This window comes from Python bivittatus, unplaced genomic scaffold (genome assembly GCF_059951505.1).
Source record: "Python bivittatus isolate LINGU-HERP-01145 unplaced genomic scaffold, Pbiv_v1 ctg000840_np1212, whole genome shotgun sequence".
NCBI classification, from domain to species: Eukaryota; Metazoa; Chordata; class Lepidosauria; order Squamata; family Pythonidae; genus Python; species Python bivittatus.
In genome coordinates this window covers 41,406,082-41,420,176 of record NW_028277113.1, presented here as the reverse complement: position 1 = coordinate 41,420,176, position 14,095 = coordinate 41,406,082, and the positions used below count along the sequence as shown (strand labels likewise).

General features: G+C 36.8%; 1 protein-coding gene across 2 annotated transcripts in view; it reads right to left on the bottom strand.

Annotated features, from left to right (window-relative positions):
* SPIDR (scaffold protein involved in DNA repair) overlaps positions 1-14,095 on the bottom strand; it is a 199,618-nt gene that overhangs the window by 8,284 nt on the left and 177,239 nt on the right. For both annotated transcript variants that reach the window (XM_088130630.1, XM_088130632.1), the window contains exons 16-17: positions 10,443-10,595; positions 4,509-4,602 (exon numbers count right to left, since the gene is read on the bottom strand). In XM_088130630.1, the coding sequence (XP_087986756.1) occupies positions 4,509-4,602; positions 10,443-10,595 (247 nt within the window). The remainder of the gene's footprint in view (positions 1-4,508; positions 4,603-10,442; positions 10,596-14,095) is intronic.

Here is a 14,095-nt window from a genome sequence, read left to right as displayed (position 1 = left end):
ACACTGGCTAGTTTAGCCCAGTCCAGCTCCAAATCATTCATAGTTTCACGAACCTTTTCATAGATATCCTCTCCTGTGGTTGATCCTTTGATGCTTTTCAGTGCAGCAAGCTCCTCTGTGACTTCGAAAGAATCATTTGTCCCACGAATGAAAATTAGAAGTTGTGCAGAATCACGAACATCATTGCTTTTGTCAAGTGCCAATGAAAAATAGCAAAGTTTTTTTGAGGAGTTTTGCAAATGCTGATGCAAATTGTCCCCCATTTCTTCAATCCTTCGTGTAATTGTAGGTCCTGAAAGACTCACTATACTAAATAAATCAGTCTTCTCTGGACACATCTCTTTGGCAACAGAAAGAAGGCATTCTTTTACAAATTCTCCCTCTAAAAATGGTCTGCCAGTGCACGCTATTAGCTTGGCAACTTGAAAACTTGCTTGCAGTGATGAAATATTTAGCTGCTTCTGCTTCACAAAAATATTTTGCCGAGTTATCAATCCATTTTTCAGGTTTAATATTTTGTCTTTTCTCACTTGTCCAACCAACCAATCATATTTGTCTTTATGTTGAGTTACATAGTGTCGACGCAAATTGTATTCCTTGAACACAGACACTAAATCCTGGCATATCAGACAAACAGCTCTTTCCTTGTACTGCATGAAAAAGTAATCGTAAGTCCACTGTTCTTTAAATATCCTGCACTCGGAGTTAATTTTTCTTTTTCTTGACATAATTGTTTCCTAGGGATTCAAAACACAGGTGTCACTGCACACAGGTGCTGGAGGTTAACATTCACTGCCACTGACCACCAATGCAGGGATGGATGGGGGAATGACATTCACTGTCACCAAAAAACAATGGAGGGGTCGTCAATATCAGTGAATGTTATCCCCCCACCCACCCCCGCATTGGTGGTCAGTGGCAGTAAACGTTATCCTCCCCCCATCCCATCCCCCCCGCCCCCTGCCCCCCGCATTATTGATCAGTGCCAGTGGCCATTCTCCTACTTGAAGGGCAACCACATAGCCCAAATGGAGAAAATAATAGGGTGCCCTGGACCCCACCAATCACCCTGCACAGAGGATCCCTCCCGTGGAGTATGAGGAAGTATGAGTTGAAGTGCCCCTGTGGTTGTAAGTGTGGACGGGCTGCTAAGTGCCTGAATTTTGATCATGTGACTGCAGCGGTGCTGCAACAGCTGTAACTTTGGGGACTGAGCATAACTACTGAATGAATGGTTGTTAAGCGATGACTACCTGTACAAAAAATTTGAGATGATGGAACAGGTCTGGGCAAGGAAGAGGAGTTTGGATATAAATGCAAGGAACAGAAGAGAAGAGAAAGTGAAACAGAAACTGAGTACAATGCTTTCTGCAGTCCTGATAATTTGCAAAGAAGTAGGCTGACCTGATTTCCAAAAATAAAAACTTGGATATATGAATATTAAAAAATGCATACATGTATACAAATTAATCTACAAGTCAATTTCCCCAAAGTCACAGGCAAAAATTACCAGAAAAAAAAGGACACAAAGATGTTTAGAAGAGCTTCTCTGGAATGAAGCAACTTTAAGTAGTTCCAAACATTCCTGTTCCCTGTTGTGCTTTTACACTCTGTGAAAAATTATTTCCAGGCCAAATTAATTTAATAAATGACTAACAATCAATTGACCACTCTCTCCATCATAAGGCTATCAGACCTGATCTGCAAAAATCCATTAGTTGTCAACAAAGAGATACAGGAAACACTAACTTTGCTTCTTATTCTGGATTTCTGCAGATTAGTACTAATCAAGCAGCCAGTAAAATGGATAATGGAATAGCTTCATTCCCATGTTCCCTTCCACCATAAGGTACCCTGAGACTTGAGGAGTAATGGAAAGACATCATTTCTTTGGCAACTTGTTCCCATACTGTTCTGCTTGCTCTACCTTGAGCCCTCCCATTAGTTCGAGGATGCCTTCCCCAAAATCAGGACTGTCCCTGTAAAACTGGAATTTAATCTTGGAAATAAATTTCAGGCACTGATAGTGCCTTCTGTTGACTAAAACCTAGTCATGGCAGCAGGTTATTGGGAATATTTTAATGACATTCCCAATGAAATCCACTGTGTGGGTAAAACAGGAAGGAAAACAAAATGCAAACCCGAAGCACCATGAGAACGGGGCTCCTGCCGTTCTCCAAATAGGCCGCCTGTACTCATGAGACCTGGGGAAGACCAGATGGTTTCCAAAGGATTGCAAGAACGGGGTGGGCAATTGGGAGAAAGAATGAGACAAGCAGCTTGGAGAATGACACACCTGCACAGAGGATCCCTCCTGTGGAGTACGAGGAAAGGAGGAGAGCCGCAAGACGACCCGGTATACTTGTAATGTAGAATAGTCTGGCTCTGCAATCTCCCTCCTTGTGCATCGCCTGCAGCTCCCGACACAGCCCGGACAGACAGCAGCGGCGGCCAGTCAGGCGGGCGGGCCGGATAAATGACCCTGGCGGGCCATATCCAGCCCGCGGGCCGTAGTTTGAGAACCCCTGCTATACTGTAACAACTGGGTCCTGATGGCATCCACCCAAGAATCATTAAACAATTCAAATGTAATATTTCTTCACATTTGTGAAGAAAAGTATGCAATTTGTCCTTCAAATTGGGCTAGGCCCAAGAAGAATAAACAACAGTGCATGCAATACTAGTTTTTAAAAAGAGACCTGAGAAGATCTGGGATATTATAGGGTAGTCAACTTAAGATCAATTCTTATCAAACTGGTGATTGATAAGAACAACTCCCCTCATCCCACATTAAGAACATCGAGGAAAAACTTTGCTGAAGGAAAATCAGTATGTATTCTGCAAAGGTAAATCTTTTCTCACCAATCTTCTAGAGGTTTTTCAGAGTATCAACAGGCATGAGGATAGAGGTGACCCATTGACATTGTCAAAGTCTGTTTGAAAATCTAAAGAATATAAGGCTCCTCATCAAAAGCTCTTGAGGAAATGTAATGGGATAGAGGACCATTTTTTTTTACGGATTCCTAAATGGTTAAACAAAACAGAAAACAAAGAGCATGAATAAATGAGCAATTTTCTCAATGGAGGAAGTAAGAAGTGGCATCCCTCAATAACTGTTGATTAGTTTTTTTCAACTTGTTGATAAATGATATTGATTTAGGGATAAGAAAGCAGTGATCTGGTCAAGTTTGTAGATGATACCAAACTGTTCAAAATGACTGTGAAGAGTTCAAGGAGGATTTCTTTAAACTGGGAAAATAGTCAAACAAATAGCAACTACAATTTAATTTAAATGAGTGTAAATTGATGCACACTGAGACACACACACCCTCTCCACTTTACATATATACTATTGGGATCTGAGCTGCCTATAATCAACCAGGAAAAAGATATTGGGTCATATGCAGTTTAATGAAGAAGTTGGCTTAGTGTATGGCAGCTGGGAAAAAGACAAATTCCATGCTAGGGATCATTAGGAAAGAGATTGGAAATACAGCTGCTCACATAATACCCATATATAAATCTATGATGCATCTCAAATGCTGCATAGAGTTCTGGTTGCCACATTTGAAAAAAGATATAACAGAACTGGAAAAAGTATGGAAGCGGGCAACCCAAATGAACAGAGGGTTCAAACACTTTTCTTACGAGAAAAGGCTGGAGCATTTTGGACTCTTTAGCTTAGAAAAAAGGCAAACAAGAGGGGCATGGTTGAGTATGTAATATCATACATGGCATGAAGACAATAGACAAAACACCAAGATAAGACAAGGTGATGACCACTACCTTGGATGGATTTAAGCAGTTTGGATAAATTCCTGGACGATAGGTCTATCCAGGGCTATAAGTCTTGAAGATAAATCTTGGTCAATTTACATGACCTCCAGAGTTTTTGTAGCTTGATCAAATAGAAGAGAATGGAATCACAGTTCTCCCCTTCCTATACTGATTTGTTATGCTGCTATAAAGGCAAAGGAAAGTAGAAGAAAGAAAGAAAGAAAGAAAGAAAGAAAGAAAGAAAGAAAGAAAGAAAGAAAGAAAGAAAGAAAGAAAGAAAGAAAGAAAGAAAGAAAGAAAGAGAGAGAGAGAGAGAGAGAGGGAGGGAGGGAGGGAGGGAGGGAGGGAGGGAGGGAGGGAGGGAGGGAAAGAAAGAAAGAAAGAAAGAAAGAAAGAAAGAAAGAAAGAAAGAAAGAAAGAAAGAAAGAAAGAAAGAAAGAAAGAAAGAAAGAAAGAAATCAGAGATGATTTATGAAATATCTAACAATTTTTGTTGATAACAGTTTTCCCCTTCTGGATGAAATTAAAGACAATGTTGCTATAAAACCTGGATGAAAAGTAGATAGAGGCATAGGCTACAAATTGCTCAAGATGGCACTGAAGACTTTTTATTCCATGACTGTTCCATTTCCTTATACCTTTTGGTGATAAACAGCAAAAATCAATGTAAGGCTTTGTACATGAATACCTACTGGATCACCAATATGCTAGTTGATGCAACATGTTCTTACTTGTCTTGTGGATGTTGTTCTACTTTTTCATTGCCACATCTGTTACATGTAGGCCAAGAGAAAGCAGTTCTCTCATTAAGGCCAACTACAGTACCTGAAAAAAAAGGTAGAATAATTTGCAAAGTTTAATATACTTTGACTTTGAACACCTTTGACAATCATGTCTGTTTGAATGAAATAGTATACCTCTTTCTCCTCAAAAAAAGTAGTGTTTTTTTAATAATTACAGATACATTAGATTTCCATTGATTTCAGAATTATTGTAAACCCAATCCTAGTTGCTCTCCTAAGTATTAAAAAAGCTCTAACCTGGAAGGTTTTATTATTTTTCTTATTTCTCTCTTTCCATTTCAAAGAGGAAATGTTTTCAGACACACTGGCAAAGTCTGAGTGATAATATTGCCATTTAATAAGCTAAGAAATTAGTGACTTTTTGCCTGCCTCCCTTAGTTTCTGTCTTCACAGCAAGAGTCAAGAAACCAAAAATAGCCTCCTTTGAACCAGAAAACTCTGATTAACAATACCAGAGCATGAAGCCAGATCTAAATGATGGTTAAATATTCTGGCTTGTCTAGAGCTGTTAAACAAGGTTTTCTGATTTGGATGAAAAAGGGAATAATTGCTAATGAATGATTTCCTAATTTATTTGCACCCTCCTTTGGAATAGTCATTTGAACAAAAGGATCATTCATGTCTCATTTTATAAAATTGTGATATAATTGCCCAAAGGTGGCTATTACTTTAATCTGAAATCTGGAAAAAGCAAGAGTGAAGAAGAAAAACAGACAAGGCAAGCTTTTTAAAGATCATTTATACTGGTTTAACACCAGGAGTTACTCTTTATTTATATCCATGTAACTGAGAATCAAATATGCCCCCACCCACCCACATACGTGACTAGAAACATTAAGGAACTGAAGGTCAGTGAGATATTTGGATCACCAGTAAGCATTGTTGCTTAGTGTTATAAATCAAGCAAGATGGGTATTTTATGGGAAGGCTAGTAAAAAGATTTAGAACAATGGCAGTTTGCTGAGCCAAGCAATAAACATTAAGAATGCAGAAATGTTTGCAAGCAAAACATACAAATGGGTAATCTTAAACACCTGCAAATAAATGGATTACAATTGTCAACCCTACAGTGTCAAAGGCAAATTGCCTAGAAAGCCCTGAGGTGTTGAGTAACATGCTTAATTTATCTGTCCTTTGATATAGTAAATGAAATTATTGAGGAAATCAAGACTGGCAATATTCCTATATACTAGGCATCAGTGCAGGAATACGTAATTTAATTAATTAATTCAGGCTTGAGAGAAAAGGAAGCAATCTGTATAAATTTTAATTTACTTTTATATATAGTTTCAGATTTGAGTGGCATTTTAAATTCAATTTATCCTTGCAACCATCCCATTAGATAAATAAAGTTATCCTAGACCCAAACTCTGCAATCTGGGATCATTTGTGAGGTCAGTATCTAAAATGCCAACAGAACTAGTACAAACAGTATCAGGTCCAATGTGGTCATTATGAGCTAAAATAGGAGTAACAAATCCCTGAGTTAGTGGCACATTTGGAATTTTGAGGTCATGGCCAAAAATATCCATATATAAGAAGGCAAATGTATGTGGTTCCTTCTTGCTATATCCTCTATTTCCAAGGGAAGATATTTACTAATCTAGCATAACTGCCTTGTTTCTTGGGAAAAGGACCCACTTCCAAATAAAGCACTATTTTTTTTCCCTAAGAATGCCTATGGGGATTAAGAAAAACCAGGAAGCAATCCTGAAATAAGGAAGATGCTAAAGAGCAATACTTTGCAGTGTGGCAGCCTTCCCTTTTCAATACTAGTAGTAATAGTACAAACATTTTTTTAAAAAGAGGCATGTGGAGTAGGCAAGCCGGTTTGCCAGTTGGTGTCCACAGACATCTTGCTGCTCATCTATGAGCTATGGAAAGCAAAGTATTACATAAGACAGTTGCACAATTGTGAATTTTGATTTCTCCAAGAAGTAGCTTTGTGCTAATGGAATGACATCACCAAAACCAGGAGTTGTTCCATCACACTGATTGTGTACTGAATGCTTAAATTCAAAAATTACGTTTAAACATGATGCAAAATGACCTAAAATTGCTAGGTTTAGTAATCAGTTGTCACTGTTGTTCTGAGTAAGCTATTGTTCAATAGACAAAGCAATATTTGAATTTTAAGAGAGATTTGCCACATATGAATGAAAAGCATCCGTTGAAAACTAAACTTCACTGCTCCTCTTACCACTTTTTTAAAGCTAATACAAATCAGACTAAGCTCTCTTTGTAGCATTAGGAGGAAAGTTGAGATATTAAACCTGCATTCCTATACCACCCACTTATCAGGAATTAATGAATTAATTACTGAATTCATTGAAGGTGTACACAGCATTGTGTATACAACATTGTGAAGCCTGTTTTTGAAGAGTTTAGATTTAATTTTTTACTATACCATAGATATCATGGATGATTCTAGGGAAGCTATTCAAAGCTGAGCAAAGCATCTAGCAGAATTCTCTTGTTTCATAAAGCCTACATAAGAAAAACTTTACAATATGGAAGGTGACTCAAAACTCTATTGATTCCCTCCTTGATCTGGTGCCTTAAATTTATATTTTATATTTCAGTTCTCCTAATACAATTTACATCTAATTGCATGATTATCAATTAATCCCTTCTTAAACTGGGGTTAAAATTCATATCCAGTGCTAAAACAGAATAAAATAATTAGGCTTGCACATTTCCTCTCTCCCTTTTTCCAGAATGGATTGTTTTGCTACAGTTTGCCTTCAACTAACCAGTAAAGCAATCCAAAGTTTTTGCTTATTTAGCTATTGATTAAAGTTTATTTTTAGCCAGCATTATTGGCCTATATATAAAGCTAACATTTGGAAAAGAAAAACTAAATGGAGCAGCATCTTACTAACCTTATACTAAAGAGGTGAGGAGACATGCAAGCCTAAGGTTTTGTTAGGACTTACAGAAGCTTGTCCACATAACATCAAATCTTACCTACACTTTGAACTGGTCTACTATTTATTGAAGCACTTGAGGGGAAAACATACTTATTAATCTAACAAACACTTTATAGGACAATGCTTGTTGTTATACAACTTTCTTTTGACACAAATTATACATCCTGCATTATGAAATAGTGATGAATACACAAGATTTCTTAAGACCAAAATAAAAATGTTGGAAAAAGTGATGACTATGCATTTTCTATTATATGGTGGTGTTAATCAAAATCTATTTTATTTTCAGGTATTCTTTTGTACAATCCTATGGACCACAGCTTCTCTCCTTAACTGTTTTCCTCACCCACTCTGATAAGACTTCTTTGTAAATCTGCAGTCATCACCTTAGTTGATAAATTTCATTAAATTCAGTAGGGTTTACTTCTGAATAGATTTGCTTAAAATTGCACTACCATATGCTCAACTGGAAAAGAGTATCTGAAAGTTAATTTAACAACTAAACAATTGAACATGTTTAAGCAACTTCCTCTCTATGATTTGCCTCGATATATATTTATCAAACTTGTTGTAGATTAATGCTGGCTCATAATTCTGGGAGTTGTAGCCTGATACATAGTGTATACCATAGTAACAGCAAAATGTCAGCATTTCATTTTGATAGCATAGGGCTTCAACTCAGTTGAAACGCATGGACTCCCTTAAAGTTAACAGTGGGCTTGGGAACACAGGGTTGTTGTTGTTGCCAACATTCTGACATTCTGAAGAGCAGTAAAGGTAGGTTTTAATTTTACAATTATCACATAATTGACATGCTTCGCTACTGGTTTAAGTTTTAAATAAGTTAAAATGGATTTAAAACAAACTAAACATTTTTTTAAAAAAACAGGTATTTAACAAAAAACTTTTTATTTTTCAAATAAAATTTAAATTTTATATTTTAAAATCTAAATTTCTTAAAGAATATTTTGATTAAATAATCTGAATAAGTAAGTTTATACTTATTAGATCCATCAAGTTAAATGAATAATTTTCAAATAAATGAAGATATTTTCATCATTTTTATTCCAAGTTATATTATTGTGGGTTTAAAAAAACCCCTGCTCTACACTGTCCTATTAACTGTCAGTCATAAGCATTTCACTTTTGTTTGCTACTTAGTCTTGTAATTTTTGTAAGGATGGTTAGGGCTGGTCCCAGGCAGAATGAAGCACAAATAAGTAACTTTATGAAGTACAAGAGAAGGAAAATTGCTCAGTTTGCAACTACCTATATTTTCATGTTTAACTTTGCAAACTGACAAGATTGTTGATCATGCAAAAAAGATCTTTAAGATTGGAAATACTGGAAAAACATTTCCTCTACAGGTACAAAAATAAAAAAATACAAAGCCTGGGAATGAAAGCATAATGTAAATAATACTCAATTTTGTTATAAATTATTCTTGTTTAGTAATCAGGTTTGCACTTTCCTTTGGAAAATTATATGAAATATTAATGGAATGTTTAAGTAAACTGATTATTTGCACTTTACAGTATTTATTTATTTAGTCTGTTTATTATTTTATTTCTTATAGTTATCTGCATCCTGACTATCAAAGCAGAAGAAATATAAAACATAAAGTCATCACAGCCCTTCCCACAGGGTAGGTGATAGTGGCCCACCTGCTGGAGCAGCCTATTATCTATCCCCACCTGCCTCCCATTCTTCTGAATGGTTCCTACTTAGCCTTGGTAGAAGGGGAAGGGAGGGAATTCTGATGGAATAGGCCTGGAGTTGGCTCTGCTTGCTTTCTTCATGCTTATAGCCTTTCCCGCAAACCAGAGGTGACAAATCTAAATCGGTGAGCCATGAAAACCATTTATACTTTATTATTTTTTGATTTTGAAATATACAAAATAGAAAAAGCAGTGCTGTATGAAATAAAAACAAAATGTTGTCATCAAATTTGAATAATGATTCCCAGCTTCAATGTACAAACTCTATGTATTAGTTAATTTCCTACATGGGCTGTTAGGCCTAGTAGAATGAATATGCCAACAAAATATACAGTATCATCAATATATGCTTAAAAAGTTTGACCAAAAAAATCAGGATTTGAAATCATTGCCATTTTAATAATCTGCCACTGCACCAGAGGTGTTCACAGAGGGGGAGACAAAACATGTGATTGTGACATCACAACTCAAGCTCTAATATTTACACATTGGTCACTGACAGTAGGTCTTTACAAAAGGCTGAATTTTGTCACAATGTACAATCTGGGTTTTTTTTAATTATGGTTTCTACCAGATGCATACATATGCTACATTTCTTTAAAGATAAATAACAATCACCTAATGCCCCTTTTTGGGACTTGGGGTTAAATTCTATGATGAATTGCCAATGAACAGAGCAGTATGGGGGTTAATTGCAAAGTACCAATGCAGTTCTTGTGTTAATTAAAAGTTGTAGTGAGAAGACCCTCTGGAAAAAGAAATCAGAAATAACTAAAGAGAACCCATTCTCAAAAATATTAGAACCTTCAAAACAAATATATACACTGCTCCTGATTTTAATATTGTAAAATTTATATTATAGTTTATAATTCTCCATAAATGTAAAACTTTTATCAAATTTTAGTATCTGCCAATATTGCAAATACTGCTGAACATCCTAATAGAATATGCTAATTTCTTCTCTACAACATACACTTCTTCCTCACTGGTTTATTATTAAATGAAAACTATCACTAAGCCACACAGTCATCATGTTTACTGGAACAACTTGGGCCAATAAGATATATCCTCACCTATAACTTCTTCAAATGGAAGTTATGAATTAAAGAAAAAAAAAGAGACAAGGGATATAATCTGTCATAAACTCTTAGAGAATAGGCAAAAAAAAGGTTGTAATATTAAGATTTCAAGTAACAAAAGACTTAGGTACAAACCTCTTACAGTACAAATAGAATTGATTTGAGTAGTAGAATCCAGATCATCTAGTTTGACAGGACCAGTCAGTTCAGTGATGTCAGAGCCAGCAGCCGTACACAAAAGGGGCTTTTGTAACAAGAGAACGGTACGTTCAATGCAAATAATTTTACCTGCCAACAAAGACATTTTGATAAGTTACAGTAACAAAGAAAAAAGTGGCCACATTAATTGAGCCAATAAAGACAAATTTCCCGCAAGCTTTCACTAAGCTTGCTTTGGTCTGGTTCATTCAAATGAAGCACATACTCTGTTCTTGTTAATTGACTACCAGTATCTACTATCCTGGTTTTATTTAGAAAGGAGAAAAATTATTAATTTTGTTTACTGCATGTTGAATTTTCTTTTGTCTTTTTATGGTGGGTAGAGTGGGGGTTATTACAAAATTATTCACATGTTGCACTTTGCTCCCCAAAACAAGGCAGCCGAATCTTTGCTCAGAGGGGTGTCACCTGGATGATTCAGTGGTTCTGGAAGTATGGCAAGAGACTCGTGTAAGTAGGCCAGAGGTTTAAATCTAATAGTTAACAATGACCAAATATTTACTGATTAGCTTATACTGAACATGATTAGAACCTGATTTTATTTTTTCCAAGTAATGGTAAGTACAGTGCTGCCACTGAGACTAGTACTATGGTGGAAACTCTGTCCAGATACTTATGAGCATGATTTATTGTTTAAAATAAAAGGTAGGCTTGGGCCATTATATGTAGAGAAATGACTTGGATTACAGGATGGAACAGCATTAACAACAATGAACATACTTTGAAAGTGGTGAGGTAAGCAGTCTGCAATGTAGACAATAAAACTTATTCTGGTGCATAATTCACTACCTTTCTTCCCATTATGCCACTGGACAGGATATGTAACACACAACAGACTGGCTTTGCTGGTGCACATTAAATGGATTAATTATTACATATCAGCGTGTTCTCAGCAACCACCTGATGTATACAATACTGCTGGTATGCTATCTAATCAATAAAGATTAAGCAGTGGAAAGCATGAAAAATAGGATTGCTTCTTCAGCTTTGTTAACAGTTCAGTTCCATTTGGTTTTCATTCTAAAACTTTGTAATTCTAAGAACTAGCCTCTAAGTTTTCTTATTATTTTGTCCCTTCTCCTTCCTTTTTTCTTCTGAATCATCATCACTTTTATTTTCTAAGTCTGTTGGTAGGGATGGCCTAGTTTTAGGAAAGTCAGCTTATTTAGTAAATAAGCTGCTTTCGAAGCCTTTCTACTTGTAAAGAAAGAGTGTATATGCTAAAAATCCTTCAATAAACAAACAGGGCAAAAGTCACAGAAAATGAGATTTGGTTCCCTGTTCTTAATGAATAGTGTCCATGTGTCAGATACTTTTTTGGTTTGGGGCTGAAGAACCCCCCTTTTATTTTGCAATGTTTATGTGTATATTAGGAGAAATCTGGAAAACAATCTAGATGGTTCAATGAAAACAGTAAAAGAGTGACTAGCAGGGGAGATCCTGTGGGAGCAGGCAGCTTGACCACATAAAGAAAGGAGGGCAGGCTGATGACTTTCTCACATCTTTTCAGCCTGCTGCCTAACCAAAAAATTCGAAGTACAGAGATGTTGAGCCCTACAACCTTAAATCCTGCTGTTTGTTGCCAGGTTGGTTGCTAGTAAAACATATTATCCAACATTTAATTCTGAATGAAATCACTGACCTGGCTTGTGACATGGGCACCTGGCAGGAGTGCAGAACTGGTTAAAATGGTCTGATCCAGAAACCTGGATAGTTTCCTCAATGCACTCTGAGAACTTTCCATCTCATCTGTCAACAATACCATCAATACCCTGTTTGATCTATGTGAAACAGAAACTGCTTGTTGATTGACATTCTTTTTAAATATTCTCTCTCTGCTCTTGTAAAAGCAATCAACCCTTGGTTTTCTAGGGAGCTGAAAGTGATGAACTGGATGGGACATCAGCTGGAGCACACAGAGAAAGTTAGGATAAATCAAATTGGGTAGGGCCCATCTGAAGTACTATTTGAATTCCTATTCTGCTGCAGCAGAGGCAGCAAAGATGCTTACTTTTGTGCCTCTACTGCATCTTCATAGGACAGTTGCAGCTTCTTCTTCATCAAGAAGAAAGGAACAACCACTCACTTGCTATCAAAAATGTGCATCCTTCTTTATGGACAAAGTTGATCAGATCCATCTCAACTTGGACTCCAGTGTTGGAGCATGTCTCAGGGACAAAATCTTGGCAACTGCTTGTCCTGTTAGTTTGCAAGGATCACATCTGCACAATTAAGTTTAGGATACTATTGGGAACTTTCCTGACCTGGTCAGATTTAACAGTGCTTATTCACACCTTATTTACATCCTATCTTGACTGCTACAACATACATAGAACTATCCTTAAAATGTATTTGAAAGTTGTATTGTCAAAGGCTTTCATGGCCGGCATATGATGGCTGGTGTGGGTCTTCCAGGCTGTGTGGCCGTGTTCTTGAAGTTTTGTTTCCTAACGTTTCGCCAGCACCTGTGACTGGCATCTTCAGAGTGCAGGAGCACAGACAGGAGCGGTTCTCTCTGTGCCCAGCTGCTCCTGTCTCTGCTCCTGCCCTCTGATGCTGGTGAAACGTTAGGAAACAAAACTTCCAGAACATGGCCACACAGCCCGGAAGACCCACACCAGCCATTATTTGAAAGTTGCTGCTGGTACAAAATGGAGAATTTAAGCAGCTAACCAGTGTGAGATACACGGATCATATCATGCTTGCACTGAATGCACTGGCTGCCAATTATTCACTGGACACAATATATTGAATTTTAAATATCTTAAAGCCTCAATACCTAAGTGATTGTCATTCCTGGTAAAACCGTCCAGTTATTAATATATGTCAGAGGCCCATCTTTCAGGCACCTGAAAGAGGATTTTCTTTTCTTTTGTTCCCAGGCCAAATAACACACTACCTTGGAACTGTATTTAATTTCCAGTTTTTCAGCATTTAGATGTTAAGTAGATGCATTTATTTTATAATAAATAAATTTTGTGCTTTCAAGTCAGTCTTGACTCCTGGTGACAAGTCCCTGCAGTTTTCTTGGTAACATTTTGGAAGTAGCTTGCCATTGCCTTATTCGTAGGTCTAAGAGAAAGCGACTGGCTTCATGTCTAAGGCAGGACTGGAATTCATGGTCTCCTGGTTTGTAGCCTGGTGCACTTAATCACTATACCAAACTGCTCTCCATTTCTTTTATAGAAGACATCATTTAAGCCAATGAGTCTGATCCCTTGCTCAGTGCAGGAATCCAGATCAGAGCATTCCTGGCATATGGTGCTCTAAATCTCTGCTTGAAAACATTAAATGAAGGAGAGCCCACCTACGTAATTGGTTTCATCATCAAACATTTCTTAGTGTTATGATTTTTTTTTTCTATCATTCAACTGGAATCTGCCTTCCTGTAACTTTGAACTCTGGAATAATAGAGAACAAGCCAAAATCATCTTGTCTGACATTCTTTCAAGTACTTGAAGAATACTATTTTAACTCCTATCAGTATTCTCTTCTCAAGGTTAAACATTTCCAATTTCTTCACTCTCTCTTCAGAGAACTTAGTTTCTAGTTCCTTGATCATCCTCACT